Source organism: Bufo gargarizans, chromosome 8 (genome assembly GCF_014858855.1).
Source record: "Bufo gargarizans isolate SCDJY-AF-19 chromosome 8, ASM1485885v1, whole genome shotgun sequence".
In the NCBI taxonomy this organism is placed as follows: domain Eukaryota; kingdom Metazoa; phylum Chordata; class Amphibia; order Anura; family Bufonidae; genus Bufo; species Bufo gargarizans.
The window spans coordinates 26,668,450-26,690,881 of record NC_058087.1 but is presented as its reverse complement, the minus strand read 5'-3'; the positions used below and the strand labels follow the sequence as shown (position 1 = coordinate 26,690,881).

Below are 22,432 nucleotides of genomic sequence, written 5' to 3'. Positions count from 1 at the left end.
AGCCATAAGAATAGATGCTCCAGAACTATTACATTGGGAACACACATACCTATTAAAACAAGCATGTCAGGAGTGGTGACATGTCTTCTTTAAAATGGGTTTTCCCTTCTTGTAAAGTGATGGCCTATCGCTAGGAGCGGTCATCAGTTAAAGATCTGTAGGGGTGTGATGACTGGGAACCCCACAGATCCTGAGGATGAAGGGGTGGCAGCTACTGATTTAGCTCTCCCTGCTCGGTGGCGCCCCAGCCACCTACTGTGCAGGGACCTGCAGCCGGCCTCATTCACTTGGTGCAGGAAAATAATGGTGATGGGGTTGCAACGTTAAGGCCTCATGCACACAACCATATTTTGTATCTGTGTCAGATCTTCATTTTTTGCAGATTGCACACAGACCCGTTCTTTTCTATTGGGTGCAAAAAAACGGACAGCACACCAATGTCATCTGTGTGCTGTCTGCATCTGTGTGTCCATTCTGCAAAAAAATAGACCATGTCCTATTCTTGAAGTCAGTTGGTCCGCCATACGTCTTTCATGTTTTGCAGGTCCTTGTTTTGTGGACTATAAAACAGATAGTCGTGTGCATCAGTCCTAAACCATCACAACAGCCCCTTCATTCTCGAGGTCATTGGAAGTCCCAGGAGTCAGACTCCCACAGACCATGTGGTTGCCATCAAAACAGCCTCATTCAGATGTATGGAACGGTTTTTCAGTTCTGCTTGTGTTTTAACCCTGATTGTGACGGGGCTCCTTAATGGAATATGGATCTATTCGGAATCGGACACTTGTACCACAGCGGCCTTATCAAATGACTGACCTTACACTTTAATCCAGATGTATAGGGAATTCTGTCTGCACTAGAAAGATCACTGTGTCCCAGATGGCGGCTAATACCTATGTCTTATGGTATTTATCATTGCTGTTTTTCTGATTCACAGGACCTGGAGACTTCTTGCTTCTCTTTATACAAGCTCAGTTATTTCTCACTGTTTGTATCTTGCCATGTCAATTTCTCCATTTTGCTTTGCATTTTAAGGGGACACTATCATCAAGGATGGTTTAGATTTGGGAGACAGTAATTTGTGTAGTCAGCAAATTCATTTTCTTATGTGCTAGATTGCAGATTGGTTTAGTATGTTTGTCATTTTGAAGCTCTGTGCTCACTCGAGCCCTAGGAGGTATATATTGGGAGGGTTTCTCGACATATACCTCAGATGAGGGTGGGTAGAGAGCAGGGTATACCACTGTATACGTATATACTGGCATGTGTCGCCCATAGGCTTTCATGTGAAAAGCAAATCAGTCCAAAAATATGGAGGCCCGAAGGGCCTGTGACCACATTCTTATGTGCAAGGAGCTTTCCCGACACATGTGCTATAGATGTTCACAAAACGCAGTGTGAACTGAGCCTACAAAGTATAGGTGTCGCACGTATGTGTAGTAGTTTTTAAAGAGCCTGTAAACCCTTTTTATAAGTACTGGTCAGATGATCGCTGTCCTCGGTCCTTCGGCTGAGGCTCTCTGCGAGCGCATATTTCCAGTGCTGGTGGCTTCCTTATGTAGCCGAAACTATGGACCTCAGTCATTTTGGGCTCAGATGCCCCTTTCAGCAGGGAGCAGAGGTAGCAGAGAACCCCGTTGGAAATTGAGTTTCTAGTATTATCTACTTTCATGTTGAGATTCATGTATTTTGCATAAATTGTGCGCTCTCAGCCACCTCCTCCTGTATTATGACCCTGGTAATGAATGATAGTGTCCCTTTAAATTCTATTTTATGTTGTTTAATTGGATTTAGGGGGTGTGTAAACTAATGATTTCTTTCCTTTTTTCTTTTCTTTTTCTTTTCCCTCCCCCCATTTTTGTCGCTTGCAGTCTGCACCTCACAACTTTCTGCCTTCAGTACAAGCCCACGGTAATCGCCTGTGTGTGCATCCACCTGGCCTGCAAGTGGTCCAACTGGGAGATACCTGTATCTACAGATGGGAAGCATTGGTGGGAGTATGTGGACCAGACGGTGACACTGGAATTGCTGGATGGTACGAATGTAGCCCTTCCTCGTGGAGCTGACCTTTTTAAAGATATTAAAAGGGGTTGAGTCACTTCAACAAATGGCATTTACCGTATTTTTCGCTGTATAAGACGCACCTAGGTTTTTGGGGAGGAAAATAAGAAAAAAAATATTTTTAGCCAAAAGGTGTGCTGTGGGTTTGGAACTAATGGTGGTCTGTTATGGGGGGATCTGTGGCTGACGGACACTGTTATGGGGGGATCTGTGGCTGACGGACACTGTTATGGGGGGATCTGTGGCTGACGGACACTGTTATGGGGGGATCTGTGGCTGACGGACACTGTTATGGGGGGATCTGTGGCTGACGGACACTGTTATGGGGGGATCTGTGGATGCCGGACACTGTTATGGGGGGATCTGTGGATGACGGAAACTGTTATGGGGGGATCTGTGGATGACGGACACTGTTATGGGGGGATCTGTGGATGACGGACACTGTTATGGGGGGATCTGTGGATGACGGACACTGTTATGGGGGGATCTGTGGATGACGGACACTGTTATGGGGGGATCTGTGGATGACGGACACTGTTACGGGGAGATCTGTGGATGGCACTGTTATACATTTGTGATCCACAGACCCTCCCAGCCCATAACTGTGCCATCCACAGATCCCCCGCCGCTCCAGTATACTAATATAATATGTCTTATTCAATTAATAGTTATTAAATATGCCTCTTTATTCCTAATAGTACCTTAAATCCTAACCGCTTCAGTACAATGCAGGCCGGCGCGTCACTCACTGACGTCACTTGCCTGCGCCGCCTGCTTCATTCATAAAGTAGGCGGCGCAGGCACGTGACATCAGTGAGTTACGCTGCCGCCCGCCCGCCCGCCCTGCATTGTACTGAAGCGCTTAGGATTTAAGGGACTATTAGGCATAAAGGGGCATATTTAATAACTATTAATTGAATATGACATATTATATTAGTATACCGGAGTGGCGGGGCTATAGTACAGTGACTGCACCGCCCCGCCACTATTGCCAGCCCCAGCTCCTCCTCCCAGTCCCTCCCCGCGTCCCCGCTCGCTTTACATGCAGGGGCATTTTCCCCCCCATTTTGGGGGGAGAAAGTGTGTCTTATACGGCGAAAAATACGGTATCATGTAGAGAAAGTTAGTAAGACACTTACTAATGTATTGTGATTGTCCATATTGTCCCCTTTGCTGGCTTGATTTATTTTTACATCACATTGAACACTGCTCGTATCCAGGGGTTATGACCACCCTGCAATCCAGCAGCTGTGGTCGCACTTGCACACTTTAGGGAAAGGCTTTTGCCTCTGGTGGCCAGGACTATGGGACCACACATAGCCATGCATGCTCAGCAGTTCCTGTCCTGGCCACCTCGTATCTGCACTGAAGCGGTGGCAGTGACCCCTGCATGTGAGCAGTGTATATTGTAATGGGAAACTGAATCCAGCCAGCAGAGGAGGCAGTAAGGACAGTCACAATACATTACTAAGTGCCTTGTATTAACTTCCTCTACATAATAAATGCCACCAGCTGAAGTGAGTCAACCCCTTTAAATTGATTTGACAGGGTTTTCACAGAGTAGCTGCCCAGTGAATATTAACTGTATGTACAGACTAAAGTGCAGTGGATCACAATTCTTGATGTAGAAGCGTACTTGCCTTGCTATGATGCTCTTAATGTGCACCTGTCACCTCTCCTGACAATTGTATTCCAATGAAACAACAATTCTGCAGCATCTTTTTGTAGGCTGTTCTGCATTGTGTATTTCCTGGAAATATGTGAATAAATTGACAACTGGGTGTTACAAGGCTGGAGTTTTTCCCTTCCTAGTCACTGTCCAGCAAGTGCTGATGGGGGCACGCCCCTAATTGGAAACACCCGATGTATTTATACATTTCTGGGAGGGATAACCGTGTAACAGCACAATGCTGAATTCTCTTTGTTTTAAGGGTACTTTCACACTAGCGGTTTTGTTTTCTGGTAATGAGTTCCGTCACAGGAGCTCAATACTGTGGAAAAAAACTGATCAGTTTTATCCTAATGCATTCTGAATAGAGAGCAATCCGTTCATGATGCATCAGTTCAGTCCCTCTTACGTTTTTTGGACGGAGAAAATAGCGCAGCATGCCGCAGTTTTCTCTCCGGCCAAAAATACTGAACACTTGCCAGAGTGCCGAATTCGGCATTAAGTGTTCCGGTAAAACGGATCCGGCTTTCCGGTCTGCGCATGCGCAGACTTTAAAAAAAATGCTGAATTAATTTTGTACGTTTTTCTGGATGACACCGGAAAGACGGATCCGGTATTTCAAAGCATTTGTCAGACGGATCCGTCTGACAAATACCATCCGTTTGCATCCGGATTGCTGGATCCGGCAGGCAGTTCTGGCGACAGAACTGCCTGCCGGAATTCTCTGCCGCAAGTGTAAAAGTACACTAAGGGGAATTATATAATTTACTTAAATATACACAGGCCAGGGATGGTGGCAGGTCCTCTGTAACGGGTTATTTGAGGCTCCCGGCAGCATCTTTAATGCAAGTGTTTCCTCTTTCCAGAACTGACGCATGAATTTCTGCAAATTCTTGAGAAGACACCCAACCGGTTGAAGAAGATTCGAAACTGGAGGGTAAAGATGTTAAATAATGCTGCCGTGTAATACAATTCGTCCCTTGTGGGATTAGTTGTTCATTTATTTAACTTACAATGAGGCCTAAAGATTTGTCATGTTTTACTTGTTCAGTGTGATCGAGCTCATGTCCGGAGTAATAATAGAAATCCTAAGCTGGTATTATTAAACTTCACTGTGGCTCTATTTGCACAAAAAACAGTTTTTTATAACCTGTCAATCACTCACTTAAGGTGCCCAAGGGAAGGTCCGTTTATACAGGGTGCCCGGCCGCACCCCTCGCCGTCCGGTGCCCAGTGCCACCTTCCCTAGCTCAGCGCGGCCTCCGCAATCCTACCCGTTCCTCTGCCAGATCCTGCGCACTAGGCTCAGCCTGATGCGCCGTGGACTCCTGGCAGCAGCTACGTTGAGCGAAATGCGCCTGCTGATGCGCAGGCGCACTTTGCTCAACGAAGCCGCTGCCAGGAGTCCGTGGCGCATCGGGCTGAGCCTAGTGCGCGGACGCGGGATCTGGCAGAGGGACGGGTAGGATTGCGGAGGCCGCGCTGAGCTTGGGAAGGCAGCACTGGGCACCGGACGGGGAGGGGTGCGGGCGGGCACCCTGTATTAACGGACCTCCCCTTGGGCACCTTAAGTGAGTGACAGGTTATAAAAACCTGTTTTTTGTGCAAATAGAGCCACAGTGAAGTTTAATAATGCCAGCTTAGGATTCTTATTACTCCGGACATGAGCATATGTTTAGGTTATAGGGGTAAAATCTCATGACAGAATCCCTTTAAAATGATAGTATGGTTGGAAAAAGACACACATCAAAATCAAACTTCTGTTTTATACCACCAATTATTTATATTCAACAGGGTATTTTGTACTATTTTTTTTGCATTTTTTTTTTCAGGCCAGTCAGGCGGCTACAAGAAAACCCAAGTCTGATGGTCAACTCGACAATGCTTTGCTTAGTTCGTCACTTGCCCAGAACTCTATTTTGGTGGACCCCGTAGCTGGTATTGCTGCAGGCGCCAGTTTTCCAAAGGCATCGACGTCTGTGTTTCCTGCACCGGTAGCTCTGAACTCAGGAAGCATGCCAATTCAGGCGGCCCATAACACAGAGGAACTGGCCTTATTGGGAATGCCTGGTACATCCTATACAATGGCATCTCATCACGAATGGCCTCAGCATCCGGATCAGCCTAGGACAGACCAAGTGTATGGCCAGAAAACGGATAGTTCTCTCCCATCTGCACAGTATAACATGACCGCTGTTCAACTCCACCCTGGCTTACATCATCGCTCCGAAAAGGTTTCTGAGCACTCGGCTAAGCTGGAGCATGCTCATAAGTCATCTGGCGGCAAACACTATGGACAAATTTATGCTCCTCCAGTAACTATGTCTCATAAAATGTCTTTGGACAAGTACCGGGAAAAACGCAAACTTGAAACTGTCGATATGGATATTAGAGATCAAATTCTGACAGTTCACACGGACCAACAGCAGCAACATAAAAAACATAGCCAAGCCTCCGGCAGCAGCTCTGTGACTTCTCCCATCAAAATGAAAATTCCACTTTCCATTAGTGAAAAGACAGAAAAACATTCTTCCGAGAAGAAAGATAAGAGCGGTTCCCTGAAGCTGCGCATACCCATCCCGGCCACGGAGAGAACCTCCAGCAAAGATGACTTGAAAATGAAAATTAAGGTCTCTTCCGCGGAGAGACACAGCTCATCGGACGAGGGCAGCGGAAAGAGCAAGCACTCGAGTCCGCACATGAGCAAAGAACACAAGGACAAGCACAATTCTTCCAGCCGGCACCACGGTAGCAGCCACAAGCATTCACATTCACACTACAGCAGTGCGAGCAGCAACAACAACAGCAATAAGCTTAGTATGGACGGACTGCCTACAACTGTTTTACGGAGTCCCGTTGGTGTGCCCAACGATGGTGGTACCTCGAGCTCCAGCTCTTCAAGAAAGAGGCCGCATTCCAATGACGCCTCTTACAACCACCACCCCAAAATGAGCAAAAGTTCCAAAAGTTCAGGTACTAGTTCTTCCTCTGTTAAGCAGTATATATCCTCTCACAACACTGTTCTTAACCATCCCTTACTCCCTCCTCCCCCTGTCACATACCAGGTGGGCTACGGGCATCTCAGCACCCTCGTGAAACTGGACAAGAAGGCAGTGGAGAGCAACGGCCCTGATACCAGTCACGAGTACGGTGCAAACAGCCAGCATATGGACTACAAAGATACTTTAGACATGCTCGATTCGCTGTTAAGCGCCCAAGGAATGAACATGTGATTAGCGCTCTTAATTTTAACCCCCTCCCAAACCATCTCCCGCCATTTAATGTGTATATATATTATATATTTTTTAATTTAAAACAAAAAAAAGTTAGTATGGAAAAACTTCCTTATCTAACTAGTGGTGACACCCGTGGCCACAGTTTCAATACATTTATAAGTGCTGCTTTTATCCCTCGCTCTGAAAAAGAAGAGGTTTAGTGAAATGTCTCTCTCCACATACAATAGTGTTATGAAAAAAATACTGTAAATCGCATGGAAGGTGCAAAATCTCAGTATTTCTACCATTCTATGAACAGAAGAACGGATGTTTGTTTCAAAACTTGTAGATTGCTTCAAGCCTTGTCTGATCGGCCTTGCAAGAGGCGCAGCCAGAGGTCGTTTGACGCTTAGGTTTTCCTGGACGAGTGTAAATCTTATTTCAGATTTTTTATTTTTTTTTCTTTGTATATTTAAACTGTATGTATGATATGCATGTCTCATAGATAAAGGGATGAAAACGGATTCTACAGACAACTGTTTACAATGACGGTGGAGAAGAAAATGTACATACATTTTTGTATGTTTAGATATAACCATACAATACTCAGGTTTGGAGCTGCTCGTAAGAATAACAATATACAGATTAACTTTATTTTATCTTTTGGCAAAAGTCCATCGACCTACTAAACGAAAGCAAAAGATGGCTTTGTCGACGTCTCCTAAAAATCCTTTCTGTGCTACAGCGGTCTGCACGTGGTGTTGCCGGGCTTTGTCGCACTAGAAACTGTAGGCCTTAATGGGGATCAGCAGAAAAAGACAGACAAACCACTAAAAGAGGAAATTTTATGGTGGACCGGGGGAGGCAGCCGTCCCCTGTACCAGTCACTAGAATGGCAATAGTAGAAGGGGGAATTCTGTGCCTCACACTTTCATTTGGTGACCGCCTGCCCCCCCCCTCCCCCTCACGCGTTTGGTCCTCAGGGTTGCGAAGGTAATGCGAAAGTAAAAAAAAAAAAAGATTAAAAAAAAAAACACGTTTACATAATCTTTTGCTGTGAAGTGCATTTAAGTGTTCATTGGCTTGATGCAGTAATATAGACAGAAAGTTGCTACTTAACGGTAATTGTAGATTCATGTCGTTTAAAATTCTCAAATTTGTAAAAGGAAAAGAAAAAAAAACTATGATAAAAAAAACTTCAAAAAAACCTTGTAGTGAGCGATTTTAAGTTTCTTTTTTGTTTTACGACACCATAAGTTATTTTAATAGCTGACGGGATCACTGTTTCTATTAGTGTGTCCGAATGTACATGTCTTCATGCCAACTTTTATTTTTTCCCCCTGTCCAAATAAATGCAGTCTTCACGCAAAGAGTACGAACCGCGGGCGCCCGATGTTCTCTTTATTCCAACAGGAAAATATTCGTCACTGTTTAAAAGTGGGGGAAGGGGAAAATTTTTTTTTTTTTTGTTAGATTAGGTTGTGAAACAGAGGGATGCTATTTTGCAAAGTGCTTTAAAAACCTAAGCCCCCCCCCCTCTCTGCTCCTCATCTTATGTCCGCTGTCCTCATGATATCGCTTGTACATATAGTATGTGCCGTCTTTCCTGTTTCACAAAGCAACCGCAGAATTTTTTATTTTCTATGAAAATCCTTTTGCCTCCTGAACATTCTCGAGCGTATTCACAGTAACACGTCCTGTATACTGTATATGTACTCAATGCTGACAGACCAGAAAATAAAGGGTATATTTTTATTCATGACTTTGTATTTGGAACGTACTGTATGCACTGTTGTAAGTCACTTTTGTTAGGGGGGGGGGGAACTGGATTGGTGCTCTGTTCAATTTTCTCAGTAGGGTGCTGGGCAGTTTACCTGCTGGACACGTTACAGCAATACCATGTTATTTCTGCAGTTATGTTGCCCCGGATGCCAGTGAGTGGCGCTATTGTTGCAACTCGTTGCAATCACAAGAATTCTACTTGGCATTGAATTCTTGCGATTGCCTGATAATACTGTGACTCGCGGTCGTCCCGTAGTCGCAGTGTCATCCTGTCCTTGTAATGTTAGAGTAATAATTTCGAAGAGTCTCCTATGGTGGTGGTGTAACGAGGGCGAATGGCTCGCTATAAGGTGGAATTGCACACCCTTTTTTTGATCCAAAAAAGTAGGAAAAGCATAAAAAGACTGAGCAAAACACAGGAGCGAATATAAAAGTATCAAAAACTGTGTGGCTGTATTTTTTATGAAGAAATGGCACATTACTAGGATACGTACTCAAACGGGAATGCCACTTTGTGGGGGAGGGGGAACCGTTTTTGAAGGTTTGCAGTCTATGAAATTGCTAGCAAAAGGTGTAGATGTAATATACTGTTTGTTCCTTGAGAGCTCATTCCCACGGGGCAATATCAGGGGTTTGTCCTTTGGCATCTGATCCCCAAATTTTTGGCAATCAATCCCAAAGGGAGAATAGACAGAGCTGCACGGTAAGCACTATACTGCTATTCCGAGAACATGATATCAACCCACAAAGCGGCAATTTTTTATTTTTTGTTGCCTGGGTAGAACTTCAAAAATCTCCTGGACTGTATCACTCACTGTACGCGGAGGTTCTCGTGCTCCACTTTAATGCCGGACTTTGACTTGCATTGCTTGTGATGGGTTACAAGATGGGAATATTTAATGGTGGTCCATTGCCATCATTTTTTAAAATTTTATTTTTAACCTTTTTATGCAACATTTGCAACCGATAATAATTTTCCCGTTTTGGCATTGGTAGCTATGAACCAATGACTACTCCAGCCTTAGGCCCCTTGCAGACAAGTGAGAATTCCGTGCGGGTGCAATGCGTGATGCAAACTCATTGCGCCCGCACGGAATCCGGACCCATTCATTTAAATGGGGCTGTGTACTTGTGCAATGGTTTTCATGCATCAGTTGTGCGTTGCGTGAAAATTGCAGCATTTTCTATATTCTGCGATTTTTCACGCATTGCTGGCCCCATAGAAGTCAATATAGGGCTGCGTGAAAATCACCTCTGCGAGCAAGTGCGGATGCAATGCGATTTTCACGGATGGTTGCTAAGAGATGTTTGTAAACATTCCGTATTTTATTACGTGCGTGCTAAATCGCATTGCGTCCGCGCGATAGAAACTGAACAAAACAAATGGCTTTGTTTGCGAAATCACACAGTTTTCACTGAACGCATCTGGACCCAATCTGGACACGCTCGTCTGCGAGGGGCCTTAGTGTGTTATCCATAATGTTAAAAATAAATGAACACATTGCGCAATGACCTTTCACCTGTATTGTGAACGCCATTTTATTTTATTTTTTAAATTATACTTTGCTTTTACAGTTTGGAATCACTTGTAAAAAGAAAATTGTAAAAAGAGTTGTGAAAAGATTTTTTTTTTTTTTTCTCCTGCAGCCGCTTTCTCTTTTTCCCAGGGTGCTTCTCTTAGGGTGCATTCACACAACCATATGTATTTTGCGGTCCTGCAAAAAATACAGATGACGTCCATGTTGCATACTTTTGGCGGGTCCATTATAACTGTGCCTATCCTTGTCTGCAAAACGAAGCATAATGGGACAAGTTGTCTCTTTTGCGGTGATGTGGACATGGTGTGTTAGCATTTTTTGTGGACCCATTGAAATGAATGGGTCTGCATCCTATCTGCAAAAAAATGCCTATCGGATGCGGACCAAAAGTACGGTTTTGTGAATGGGGCGTATGTACATTTTAGAAAACTTAAAGGGGCTGTAGAGGTTTGGAAATGCATGGCTGCCTTCTATCAGAAACAGTGCCTCGTCTGTCCAAGGTTGTGTGTGGTATTGCTGCTCAGCCGCATTCACTTCTTAACAGCGGAGGTGCAGAACCAGACGCAACCCATGGACAGGGCTGTTTCTGGGCAAAAGCAGCCATGTTCTTCAAACCCTCTACACCCCCTTTGCATTGAAGAAAATAGCTGCGTTTACAGTCAATCACCTTTGCAAATCATCATTAAAAATCTTTAACCGGCATGTGTCTACAGCTCCTATGCAGATTTATGCATCTCCATGGTAACAGACCTCCGACCCCGTTTAGTCTGATCCTGCGGCCATACTCCCTGCCATCTATCCCGTTCCATCCAGCAGTATAAGACGACGTAGTGAACAGGTAGAATAGCGACTGCAGGATCAGACTACAGTGTTGTCTGTCGCCATGGAGACACATTTGCTTTAGACACCAAATTGTTGGAGCTTTTTAATAAAACCTATTTAAGTTGCTTAGTTTTTCACTTCAGATGCATTGCAGTAATGAAAATTGGGTGTAAAGTTGTGTTTCTTTTTATATAGCCTTTTAGGTGATTCTGGTGCCTGGGGTTTTGGACACAGTATTGTAATTTATACAGCCGGCCAGTGTCATTGACCGAGAGGTGCCGTTAATGGGATCCAGTGCCTGCTTTTGAGTTGCACCCTAAATGCCCTTTTGGGCTGCCGTTCGGTTGGTATGGCTGCCAATGCCCCATATTGTATAATACTGCATAGGGAGGCATTTTCTATCAGGTTCCATATAAATTGGACATAAGGAATAGCAGCATGCTCTACCGGACATTGGGGTGGGGGGGGGGGGGGGATCTATAATGTGAGGTCGACCAGCTGCACCCTATAGTGTCCAGACGGTGCCATAAGCATCAGGCATATCAAATTCTATGTATGTACGTCCTGCTTCACTGCCATTGCCTTTTTGAATTTTTTTTATTTTTTGCAATATTACCAGATCATGACGGGTTACTGTACTTTATTATTTTTATAGTCTAATACTGTGCATTTTAATGCTTTGTAATGATTTGCTTTGTGTCTGTCAGATGCTGCCTTGTCTGTGTATATAGCGGTATGTCTGTATTGGTATATTATTTGTGAATTCTTCGAGGAACTTAAGAGGCTAAAGGACCAATCCCATACACACTGCATGTGCCAAAAGTGCAGACTGTAGCGGTGGTCTCCGACTAGTGGGTATGGATATAGATTGCCTACAAGGCAGGATCGGTGGTGATGTCGCTGCACCATTATGATGTCACTGTGTGCATTTTTAGAATTTATTGTATGTTTATTTATATCACAAATATATGGCCTCGATTTATCTACCCTGTAGTTTTAAGAAACTATTTAACGAAATAAATTATTTTGCTGGCTATAAGTGATGGTATGCATGGGACGATATATATAAATTTTTATTTTTCCTTCTGCACTTTTTTGTTTAAGTAGCCAATTTGATTTTACCTAATTATTTTCATATCATAGTGTGAATTTAGAATATTGATGCCCCATCCTCATAAGTGTGGGGTCTGACTCCTGGTACCCCGGCCGATCAGCTATTCAGAAGGTCCTCACCACTCGGCCTCTTCGTAGTTTGCTAAGCGCAGTGCCGTACATCGTATAGTGGCTGTGCTTGGTATTGCAGCTCAACCCCGTTCACTTAAATTGGACTGAGCAGCACAGATGGACTTGAGATCATAGGCCTAGCGCTTAGGAAGAGGCCACTTCAAGCAGCTAATCGGCAGAAGTGCTAAGAGTCGCGCCCCCACTGATCAAATAGTGAGAATAGGTGATCAATATTTAAATGCGGAAAAAACTCCTTTAAAAACGTGGTTGTCTCATCTCTTAAAAAATGCAGAGGTTGCTCCTGTTGCCCCCGAGCAAACACTGCTTTTCCTTGGCGAAGCTGCTGTTAGCCAGGCCTGCCGCAATTGTATTGCATCCACTAAGAATAAGCTGCCTAAACAAAATTGTCCACATTCAGTGTAAATTAAAAATGTGTGGACTTGAGTGGGGAGGGGGGGGGCGGAGTACAGTTAATTTATTCTACTGTTCAGGTGAATTCTTCCCCTTTTTGTAGAACTGTTAAAAGGGGTCATCCATCGGTTTAGAAATTAATGGTCGTAGGTCATCGGTATTAGGTCGGCGGGAGTCCAACTCTCAGCACCTCTGGCGATCATAAGTTTGAAGGGGCTGCGGCGCTCATGTGAGCGCTTCCTCCTCCTTTACGTCAGTCTGGACACTTAAGTGCTGGTGGTGCAGGGTATTGGATCAGAACGAATACTCCGCACCGCCACTACTGAAAATACAGTTAGTCTAGTCCGGACCAAGGTAAACGAAGGAGGACTGCAACCCCTCCAACTTTGCTTTACAAGGGTTCCAAGAGTCTGACCCCCGCCCATCTAACAGTGACGGCCTGTCCTAAGGAAATCCTTATAGAATATTTTTCCTAATGTGCTGTAAACATTTTAGAATTTAGTTTTTCCCAAAACTGGTTTTGTATGTCAGGTCCCAGTCGTTTGATACTGGGTGTAGTGGTTGAGGGGGGGGATACATCGCTACGTGAGGTGCCTCTTGCCGTGCCATGTATCTGATTAAATAAGCTGACGTACTACACACATTTCTGTTCGGTTTATGTATTTGGGAGATTGGAGATGTCTGTTTTTTATTTTATATATTGTAATTTAATTTGTTTTTGTTTTTTTAAATAAAAATATATATTTTACGAAATCACTTGTGAAATTACATTACTTTGCTATTTAGATTTTTTTTTTTTATAGCTTTAAAGGGCTCTTTCACACTTGCGTTGTTCTGTTTCGGCATAGAGTTCCGTCGTCGGGGCTCTATGCCGGAAGAATCCTGATCAGTTTTATCCTAATGCATTCTGAATGGAGAGAAATCCGTTCAGGATGCATCAGGACTGTCTTCAGTTCCGGAACGGAACGTTTTTTGTCCGGAGAAAATACTGCAGCATGCTGCGCTTTTTGCTCCAGCCAAAAATCCTGAACACTTGCCGCAAGGCCGGATCCGGAATGAATGCCCATTGAAAGGCATTAATCTGGATCCGGCCTTAAGCTAAACGTCGTTTCGGCGCATTAGCTTTAGCGTTTAGCTGAATGGTTACCATGGCTGCCGGGACGCTAAAGTCCTGGCAGCCATGGTAAAGTGTAGTGGGGAGCAGCATACTTACCGTCCGTGCGGCTCCCGGGGCGCTCCAGAGTGACGTCAGAGCGCCCCAAGCGCATGGATCACGTGATCGCATGGCACGTCATCCATGCGCATGGGGCGCTCTGACGTCATTTTGGAGCACCCCGGGAGCCGCGCGGACTGTAAGTATGCTACTTACTATGGCAACCAGGACTTTAATACCGTCCTGGGTGCCATAGTAACACTGAAAGCATTTTGAAGACGGATCCGTCTTCAAATGCTTTCAGTACACCTTGCGTTTTTCCGTATCCGGTGTGTAATTCCGGCAAGTGGAGTACACGCCGGATCCGGACAACGCAAGTGTGAAAGAGGCCTTAGTCTAGTGACCTTGTCCAGGTTAAAGGAATTGTCCAGGGAGAAACACGCTACAGTGTTTGGGGCTTGGGCGGTTCCCCCATATTGGCCACTATAGTTTTGTTTATATGAATTGTCCAGGGTTGGGTAAAACTTATTGGGAAAGGTTTTAAATAAAAAAAAATCTCGTCCTCACAGATTGCCCTGCCACTCCTGTTCCAACACTTTCTGAGTCCTTGCGGGTGTTGCTGAACACAAAGGAGATGCCTTCTCAGCCACCAGCTGCAGCAGGGACCACCCAAATGTTGTAACACAAGTCGTGGGTGTACTTGAGGGCGAGTATGGCTGCTTAAATTTTTTTATTTTTATATATTTTTTCTCCCATACTGAGGTCTTTCCCAATCATTTTTACCCACTTAGGCAGCCCCCATTTATTTTGATATTTTTTTGGGGGTTAATAGATTTTTAGGAGGCCACGAGAAACCAAATTCCCAAATACATTTAACTGTTCCCGTGATAAGACCTACGAGGGCTCTGTCTCCCTGTAGCCATACAGTTCAGTGATGCACCTGTTTGCCTGCAGCCACCACTAGGGGCAGCTTACTACATTGAACACAATTGTGCAGGATTTTTTTTTCTCCAGAAATCTAACCTATAGAGAGTGGTGTCAGCTTTTTTTCTTTATAAATATTTTACTTGGGTGTTTTCTAGAATAGAAGTTTGCCGCTCATAATGACTAGATTATGTTGCATAAAATACATGCATGATCTATGTGGATTGTTAAAGGGAGTCTGTCACCTCCATATGGCCATATACAGTGCTTACATGGCTCTGCAGCACACCTATACAGGATTGTAACAGTACCTTTGTCTTTGTCTTTAGACTTGCACCAGCAGGAAAAACGAAGTTTAATTCATATGCAAATTAGCACTCGCAAGTGCCCAGGGGCGGCGTTCAGTGTGTAGGTGCCCAGGCTGCTCTGCCTTCTTTTCACTTTACTCCTCCCCAGCCTCTTCCTTTGCCCGCCCTCCAAGTCTCTTGCCTCATCGATGGGTCCAGACTTGAGGGCGGGCAAAGTCAGAGGCTGGGGAGGAGTAAAGTGAAAAGAAGGCAGAGCAGCCTGGGCACCTACACACTGAACGCCGCCCCTGGGCACTTGCGAGTGCTAATTTGCATATGAATTAAACTTCGTTTTTTCCTGCTGGTGCAAGTCTAAAGACAAAGGTACCGTTACAATCCTGTATAGGTGTGCTGCAGAGCCATGTAAGCACTGTATATGGCCATATGGAAGTGACAGACTCCTTTTAAAGGGGTATTCCCATCTCCGACAATGGGGGCACCGCTAGCATAAGCCCCCATTGTCTGATAGGTGCGGGTCCCACCTATCATGCAAACACAGCCAGTAAAGTGAAGGAGGGCACACGGTACATGCATAGCCGTCCTCAATTCATTCCTATGGGGCCGCCGAAAATGGCCATGCCCTGGTTTGACATTTTCTGTCGCCCCCATAGAAGTGAATGGAAGCGTTTGCGTGGCGCGCTCCTATTAATTTCTATGGGGATTCTGAAAATAGCCGAGCACGGCGCTGGCTTAGGGCTCTTTCACACCTGCGTTCTTTTCTTCCGGCATAGAGTTCCGTCGTCGGGGCTCTATGCCGGAAGAATCCTGATCAGTTTTATCCTAATGCATTCTGAATGGAGAGAAATCCGTTCAGGATGCATCAGGATGTCTTCAGTTCCAGAACGGAACGTTTTTTGGCCGGAGAAAATACCACAGCATGCTGCGCTTTTTGCTCCGGCCAAAAATCCTGAAGACTTACCGCAAGGCCAGATCCGGAATAAATGCCCATTGAAAGGCATTGATCCGGATCCGGCCTTAAGCTAAACGTCGTTTCGGTGCATTGCCGGATGCAACGTTTAGCTTTTTCTCAATGGTTACCATGGCTGCCGGGACGCTAAAGTCCTGGCAGCCATGGTAAAGTGTAGTGGGGAGCAGCATACTTGCCGTCCGTGCGGCACCCGGGGGCGCTTAAGAGTGACGTCAGGCCGCCCCACGCGCATGGATCACGTGATCGCATGGCACGTCATCCATGCGCATGGGGTGCTCTGACGTCACTCTGGAGCTCCCCGGGAGCCGCGCAGACTGTAAGTATACTGCTCCCCCGCTCCCCACTAGTACTATGGCAACCAGGACTTTAATAGCGTCCTGGCTGCCATAGTAACACTGAAAGAATTTTGAAGACGGATCAGTCTTCAAATGCTTTCAGTCAGTACACTTGCGTTTTTCCGGATCCGGCGTGTAATTCCGGCAAGTGGAGTACACGCCGGATCCGGACAACGCAAGTGTGAAAGAGGCCTTAGGCTACTTTCACATTAGCATTTTTCTTTTCCGGCATAGAGTTCCGTCACAGGGGCTCTATACCGGAAAAGAACTGATCAGGCATATCCCCATGCATTCTGAATGGAGAGTAATCCGGTCAGGATGTCTTCAGTTCAGTAATTTTGACTGATCAGGCTAAAGAGAAAACTGCAGCATGCTATGGTTTTATCTCCGGTGAAAAAAAACTGAAGACTTGCCTGAATGCCGGATCCGGCATTTTTTTCCATAGGAATGTACTACCAGAATGACGGATCCGTCCTTCTGGTCTGTGCATGCGCATACCTTTTTAAAAATGAGAAAAGAATACCTGGTCCGTTTTGCCTGATGACACCGGAAAAATTGATCCGGTATTGCAATGCATTTTTCAGACTGATCAGTCAGAAAAAAATGACATGCGTTTGCATACAGTTTGCCTGATCAGAACGGAACTGCCGGAATCAAACAATGCAAGTGTGAAAGTACCCTAATAGGAACGTTTGGTGGTGGCCGGACCCAGCCCTGCCAGCTACCACTTTGCCGGCTGCGTTTACGAGACATATGCCCCCATTGTCTGAGATGGGAATACCCCTTTAAAGAGTACAACTTAATTGTCTTTGCAGCAGTAATTCTCAAGCAGCATTAGATCCGGTTCCACTGTTACCTGGTTGGACATTGCCTTAAAGCGTTTGTGCAAGAATAACAGAATAACCCCCCAAATCCTTCGCTGGAGCTGTAAAGGGAAGCTTGCTTACCTACTTCCCGCTCCTTCTCCCGGCCCCGCAGTGTTCCGCTGGACTCCCTTACTGTAAACATCCAGTTTGACCTCGTCTGCAGCCAATCACAGGCCACAGTGGTGACCGGATCCTCATGGGTCATGTGACCATTTTGTCATGATGTAAGGGGAGGTGCGGCCATGTCAAACTGGATGTTTACATCGAGGGAGCCCAGCGGCGCATCGCTGGCCAGGAGGAGAGGGAGCCAGCCGCAGGAAGCAGGTAAGTTCAGGCCAAGTTATTGCACAACCCCTTTAAAGGGAATGTATCACTTATATTTCTATCTCTGTTAATTATAACTAGAAATTGAACCACATGCGCTTTTTTTTTTTTTTTTTTTTTTTTAAATCAGATTTTATTTTCTGATTTGTAGATTTATTTTTATTCTATTTTCCTTATATAGTTATGGGGTGGGTATCTTGCTTGAGCTGTAAACAGTATTCAGACAGATACTTTACAGAAGCCACATGGACATTAGGAACCTGTAGCCTGGAGACCACTTCTATAGGTGAGTGTTGTGTACACAGTCTGTGCAGAGGTCATTTTGCAGGGAGTGGGAGGAGGTGAGATATGGCATCTATTCTAAATAATGGGTCTATGTGTAGATATATCTGCCAGTGTTATCCTGCTTATGATAATGAGATGACTGCTGAGAAGTGATCTCTACAGAACAGCAAGAGTCAGCTGTTTTGAGCCTCAGTGACCAGTGAGAAATGTGCCAGATTTCTTAATTTTTTTTTAACGTGTGTGTGTGTGTGTGTGTGTGTGTGTGTGTGTGTGTATATATATATATATAATATATATATATATATATATATATATATATATATATATATATATATATATACCCATCGTTGCCCAGATGTATTTGTATCTATATAAATATTCTCTATTTTTTTACCTAAAAATGCTCATTGTTGTCAATTAGAATTTAAAAATAATTTTTTAAAGGGTGTTGTCCGGGTACAGAGCTGAACCCGGACATACCAATATTTTCACCCAGGCAGCCCCCCTGAGGCTTGCATCGGAGCATCTCATGCTCCGTTGCGTTCCCTTGCCCTGCGCTGGATCGCACAGGGCAAGGGCTCTTTTGTTTATCATAACACACTGCCGGGCGGTAACTTCCACCCAGCAGTGTGTTCGGTGATGGGCGGGCTTTAGTGCTGCCCTAGCAGTTTTACTGGCTAGGGCAGCGCTAAATACTGCCCGTCAGTGCCGGTGATGTCACCAGGCTTCCTGGCAGCCCCATGGAAAGCCGCGGTACGTCACCGGATCTCTAAAAAATGCCTTTGCCGTGCGCGATTTAGCGCAGGGCAAAGGAGAGCATTGGAGCATAAACTGCTCCGATGCTCAAGTCGGGGGGATGCCGGGGTGAAAATGGAAGTAATGTCCGGGTTCAGCTCTGAACCCGGACAACCCCTTTAAGTCTGTAGCAGTTTGTAGTTTTTCAGTCATTTTGAAAAAAAAAATCTATTAGATTTTTTTGTTTTATTCTTTAAGCCCTCTGTAATGTGAGTGCACCACACCTGGGCTGTTGTGCTTTAATGATGGTGATGCCCTCTTTGGCCCCGGCAGGCGCCATCATTCTAAAACTTGCACTGACTCCTTGTAGCCCTTGTAATTATTCCTCTCTGAATTCGGGCATGATGCTTTTCCGTGGTTTCTGCTGCCCTTGTTGTCGTGGCTCTTACTGCTCATTCTTAAGAGGCTGATCACATTGTTCGGTTGTCTCAGTCGCTTGCAGTAATTTTACTTTCTTTCCTTCTGGCTGGACTTGTCCATTGGGTTTCAGTTTTTTTGGGGGGAGGGGAACATTCTGGATCTAGAAGAAGTCTCATTAATTTACTAGGGAAAGGCGGACAGAGAAGCTCCGTAGTAAAATGAGATGTGCTGTGATTGGTCAACCCCCAAACCCCCCCTCCCCCTTTTGTATTTTAAATTGGATCATGAAGAATATATGTACTAACGTTGGTTAAGGATCAAACACATTTTCACTTATTAAAAACAAAAATTCTTAGTCTAAGGCCTCATGCACACAAACGTATTTTTTTTTTCCGTGTCAGTTCAGTTTTTTGGGGGGGTTTTTGCGGACTGTATACGGAACCACTTTTTTTCAATGGGTCCACACAAAAAAACGGAAGTTACTCAGAGTGCATTCCGTTTCCGTCTGTCCATAATTCCAGTTCCGCAAAAAAGTAGATGATGTCCTATTATTGTCCGTGTTACGGACAAGGATAGTGCTGTTCTGTTAGGGCCAGCTGTTCCATTCCGCAAAATACGGAATCCACAAGGACATCCGTATTTTTTTTGCAGGCTGCAAAATACATACGGTCTTGTGCATGAGGCCTAATAAACATATAAAACTCGCTTTAACCAGTAGGATGTTTTTGATAACTCATTCCCTTTTAATGGGTAGTGGGAGTTCAAGATTTTCTTTGATCATCAGAATGCATAAAAGAGAGAGAGAGGTAGATGAGTTTTTTTCATAGGTGATACATGACCAGAAGAGGAGTCTGAAGATACCTGGACCTCTAGGCTTTAAAGTGCTCTCAAGTCTCGTGCATGAGGAGAATATGAATTCCAGAGTGGTCTCTCTCTCTCTCATTATACAGACAGCTCATTGATATGAATAGACACTGTGCAATGCTTAATTGCCCCTGTGGTGGCGCTGCAGAATGTATTTACTGCCAGGTTTTCCCACCGATTACAGCAGATCGTTGTGGGTTACAGCTGTCATATGTGGTCAAGGGACCCTTCTAACAAAGTAAAATGGGTTCTTTGGACAATTCTAAGTACAACAGGCTAGATCTACAGCCCGTTTATAACCCAACCAAGCCTCTCACACAAGGGAAATATAAGGCTGAGTTTTTGTTTTTGTTTTTTTGCTCTTTTTGAGTTATGAAGTTACAGAATCCCATAGACTTTGAAAGGAGCAGCAGCCTTCATACTTGACCACCACTGTTCAAGTTCTTACTAGCTATGAGATGTATATACACACAGTGGATCTAAAAGTCTACACACCCCCGGTTTCTGTGATGTGAAAAAGAGACAGAGAAATCATTTCAGAACTTTTTCCACCTTTAATGTGACCAATAAACTGTACAACTCAATTAAAAAACAAACTGAAATCTTTTAGGTGGAGGGAAGAAAACTAAAAAAAATTAAATAATGTGGTTGCATAAGTGTGCACACCCTCATAACTGGGATGTAGCTGTATTCAGAATTAAGCAATCACATTCACAATCCTGTTAGATAGCAGTTAGCGTACAACGGCCATCATGTAAAGTGCCTCTGATTAACCCCAAATAAAGTTCTGCTGCTCTAGTTGGTCTTTCCTGAAATGTTCTTAGTCGCATCTCACAGCAGAAGCCATGGTCCACAGAGAGCTTCCAAAGCTTCAGAGGGATCTCATTGTTAGAAGGTATCAGTTAGGAGAAGGGGACAAAAGAATTTCCTAGGCATTAGATAAACCATGGAACACAGTGAAGACTCAAGTGGAGAAAATATGGCACAACAGTGAGTGACATTACCAAGAACTGGACGTCCCTCCAAAATTGATGAAAAAACAAGAAACCTGGTCTGGGAGGCAACCAAGAGGCCTACAGCAACATTAAAGGAGGCTACATTTTGCAAAAAGACATCTGAAGTCTCCCAAAAGCATGTGGGAAAAGGTGTTCTGGTCTGATGAAACCAAGGTTGAACTTTTTGGCCATAATTCCAAAAGATATGTTTGGCGCTAAAACACTGCACATCACCAGAAGAACCCCATCCCCACAGTGAAGCATGGTGGTGGCAGCATCATGCCAAGGAGCTGTTCTTCTTCAGCTGGAACTGGGGTCTTAGGCTACTTTCACACTAGCGTTCGTCGGTCCGCTCGTGAGCTCCGTTTGAAGGGGCTCACGAGCAGGACCCGAACGCAGCCGTCCAGCCCTGATGCAGTCTGAATGGATGCGGATCCGCTCAGACTGCATCAGTCTGGCGGCGTTCAGCCTCCGCTCCGCTCGCCTCCGCATGGACAGGCGGACAGCTGAACGCTGCTTGCAGCGTTCGGGTGTCCGCCTGGCCGTGCGGATCCGTCCAGACTTACAATGTAAGTCAATGGGGACGGATCCGTTTGAAGATGCCACAATATGGCTCAATCTTCAGGCGGATCCGTCCCCCATTGACTTTACATTGAAAGTCTGGACGGATCCGTACGAGGCTATTTTCACACTTAGCTTTTATATGCTAAAATAATGCAGACGGATCCGTACTGAACGGAGCCTCCGTCTGCATTATTATGATCGGATCCGTTCTGAACGGATCCGATCGAACGCTAGTGTGAAAGTAGCCTTAGTTAAGCTAGAGGGAATTGTGAACAGTTCCAAATACCAGTCAATATTGGCACAAAACCTTCCGGCTTCTGCTAGAAAGCTGAACATGAAGAGGAACTTCATCTTTCAGCATGACAACGACCCAAAGCATACATCCAAATCAACAAAGGACTGGCTTCACCAGAAGAAGATGAAAGTTTTGGAATGGCCCAGCCAGAGCCCAGACCTGAATCCGATTGACATTCTGTGGGGTGATCTGAAGAGGGCTGTGCCCGGGAGATGCCCTCGCGATCTGACAGATTTGGAGTGTTTTTGCAATGAAGAGTGGGCAAACCTTGCCAAGTCAAAGTGTGCCATGCTGATAGACTCATACCCAAAAACACTGAGTGTTGGAATAAAATAAAGTGCATTAACAAAGGATTAGTTTAAGGGTGTGCACACTTATGCAACCATAATTTATTTTTATATTTTTTCTTCCCTCCACCTAAAAGATTTCAGTTTTTCAATTGTTGTACAGTTTATAGGTCACATTAAAGGTGGAAAAAAGTTCTGAAATTATCTTTGTCTCATTTTTTTACATCACAGAAACCTGACATTTTAACAGGGGTGTGTAGACTTTATATATCCACTGTATGTATGTGTGTATATGTGTATGATAGAGATAGATTATATATATATATATATATATATATATATATATATAATCTATCTATCTCTATCTATATCTCAGGCCTATCCTATT

General features: G+C 44.7%; 1 protein-coding gene across 6 annotated transcripts in view; it reads left to right on the top strand.

Moving 5' to 3' along the window:
* Nucleotides 1-22,432, top strand: part of CCNT2 (cyclin T2) — a 73,781-nt gene that overhangs the window by 24,341 nt on the left and 27,008 nt on the right. For 3 of the 6 annotated variants that reach the window (XM_044303980.1, XM_044303974.1, XM_044303979.1), the window contains 3 exons: nt 1,872-2,035; nt 4,597-4,667; nt 5,563-9,867. In XM_044303980.1, coding sequence (XP_044159915.1) covers nt 1,872-2,035; nt 4,597-4,667; nt 5,563-6,963 — 1,636 coding nt within the window. In that variant the 3' untranslated portion in view covers nt 6,964-9,867. Of the gene's footprint in view, nt 1-1,871; nt 2,036-4,596; nt 4,668-5,562; nt 9,868-22,432 lie in introns of those variants that run through there. The other 3 variants (XM_044303978.1, XM_044303975.1, XM_044303976.1) reach the window with 2 other exon arrangements.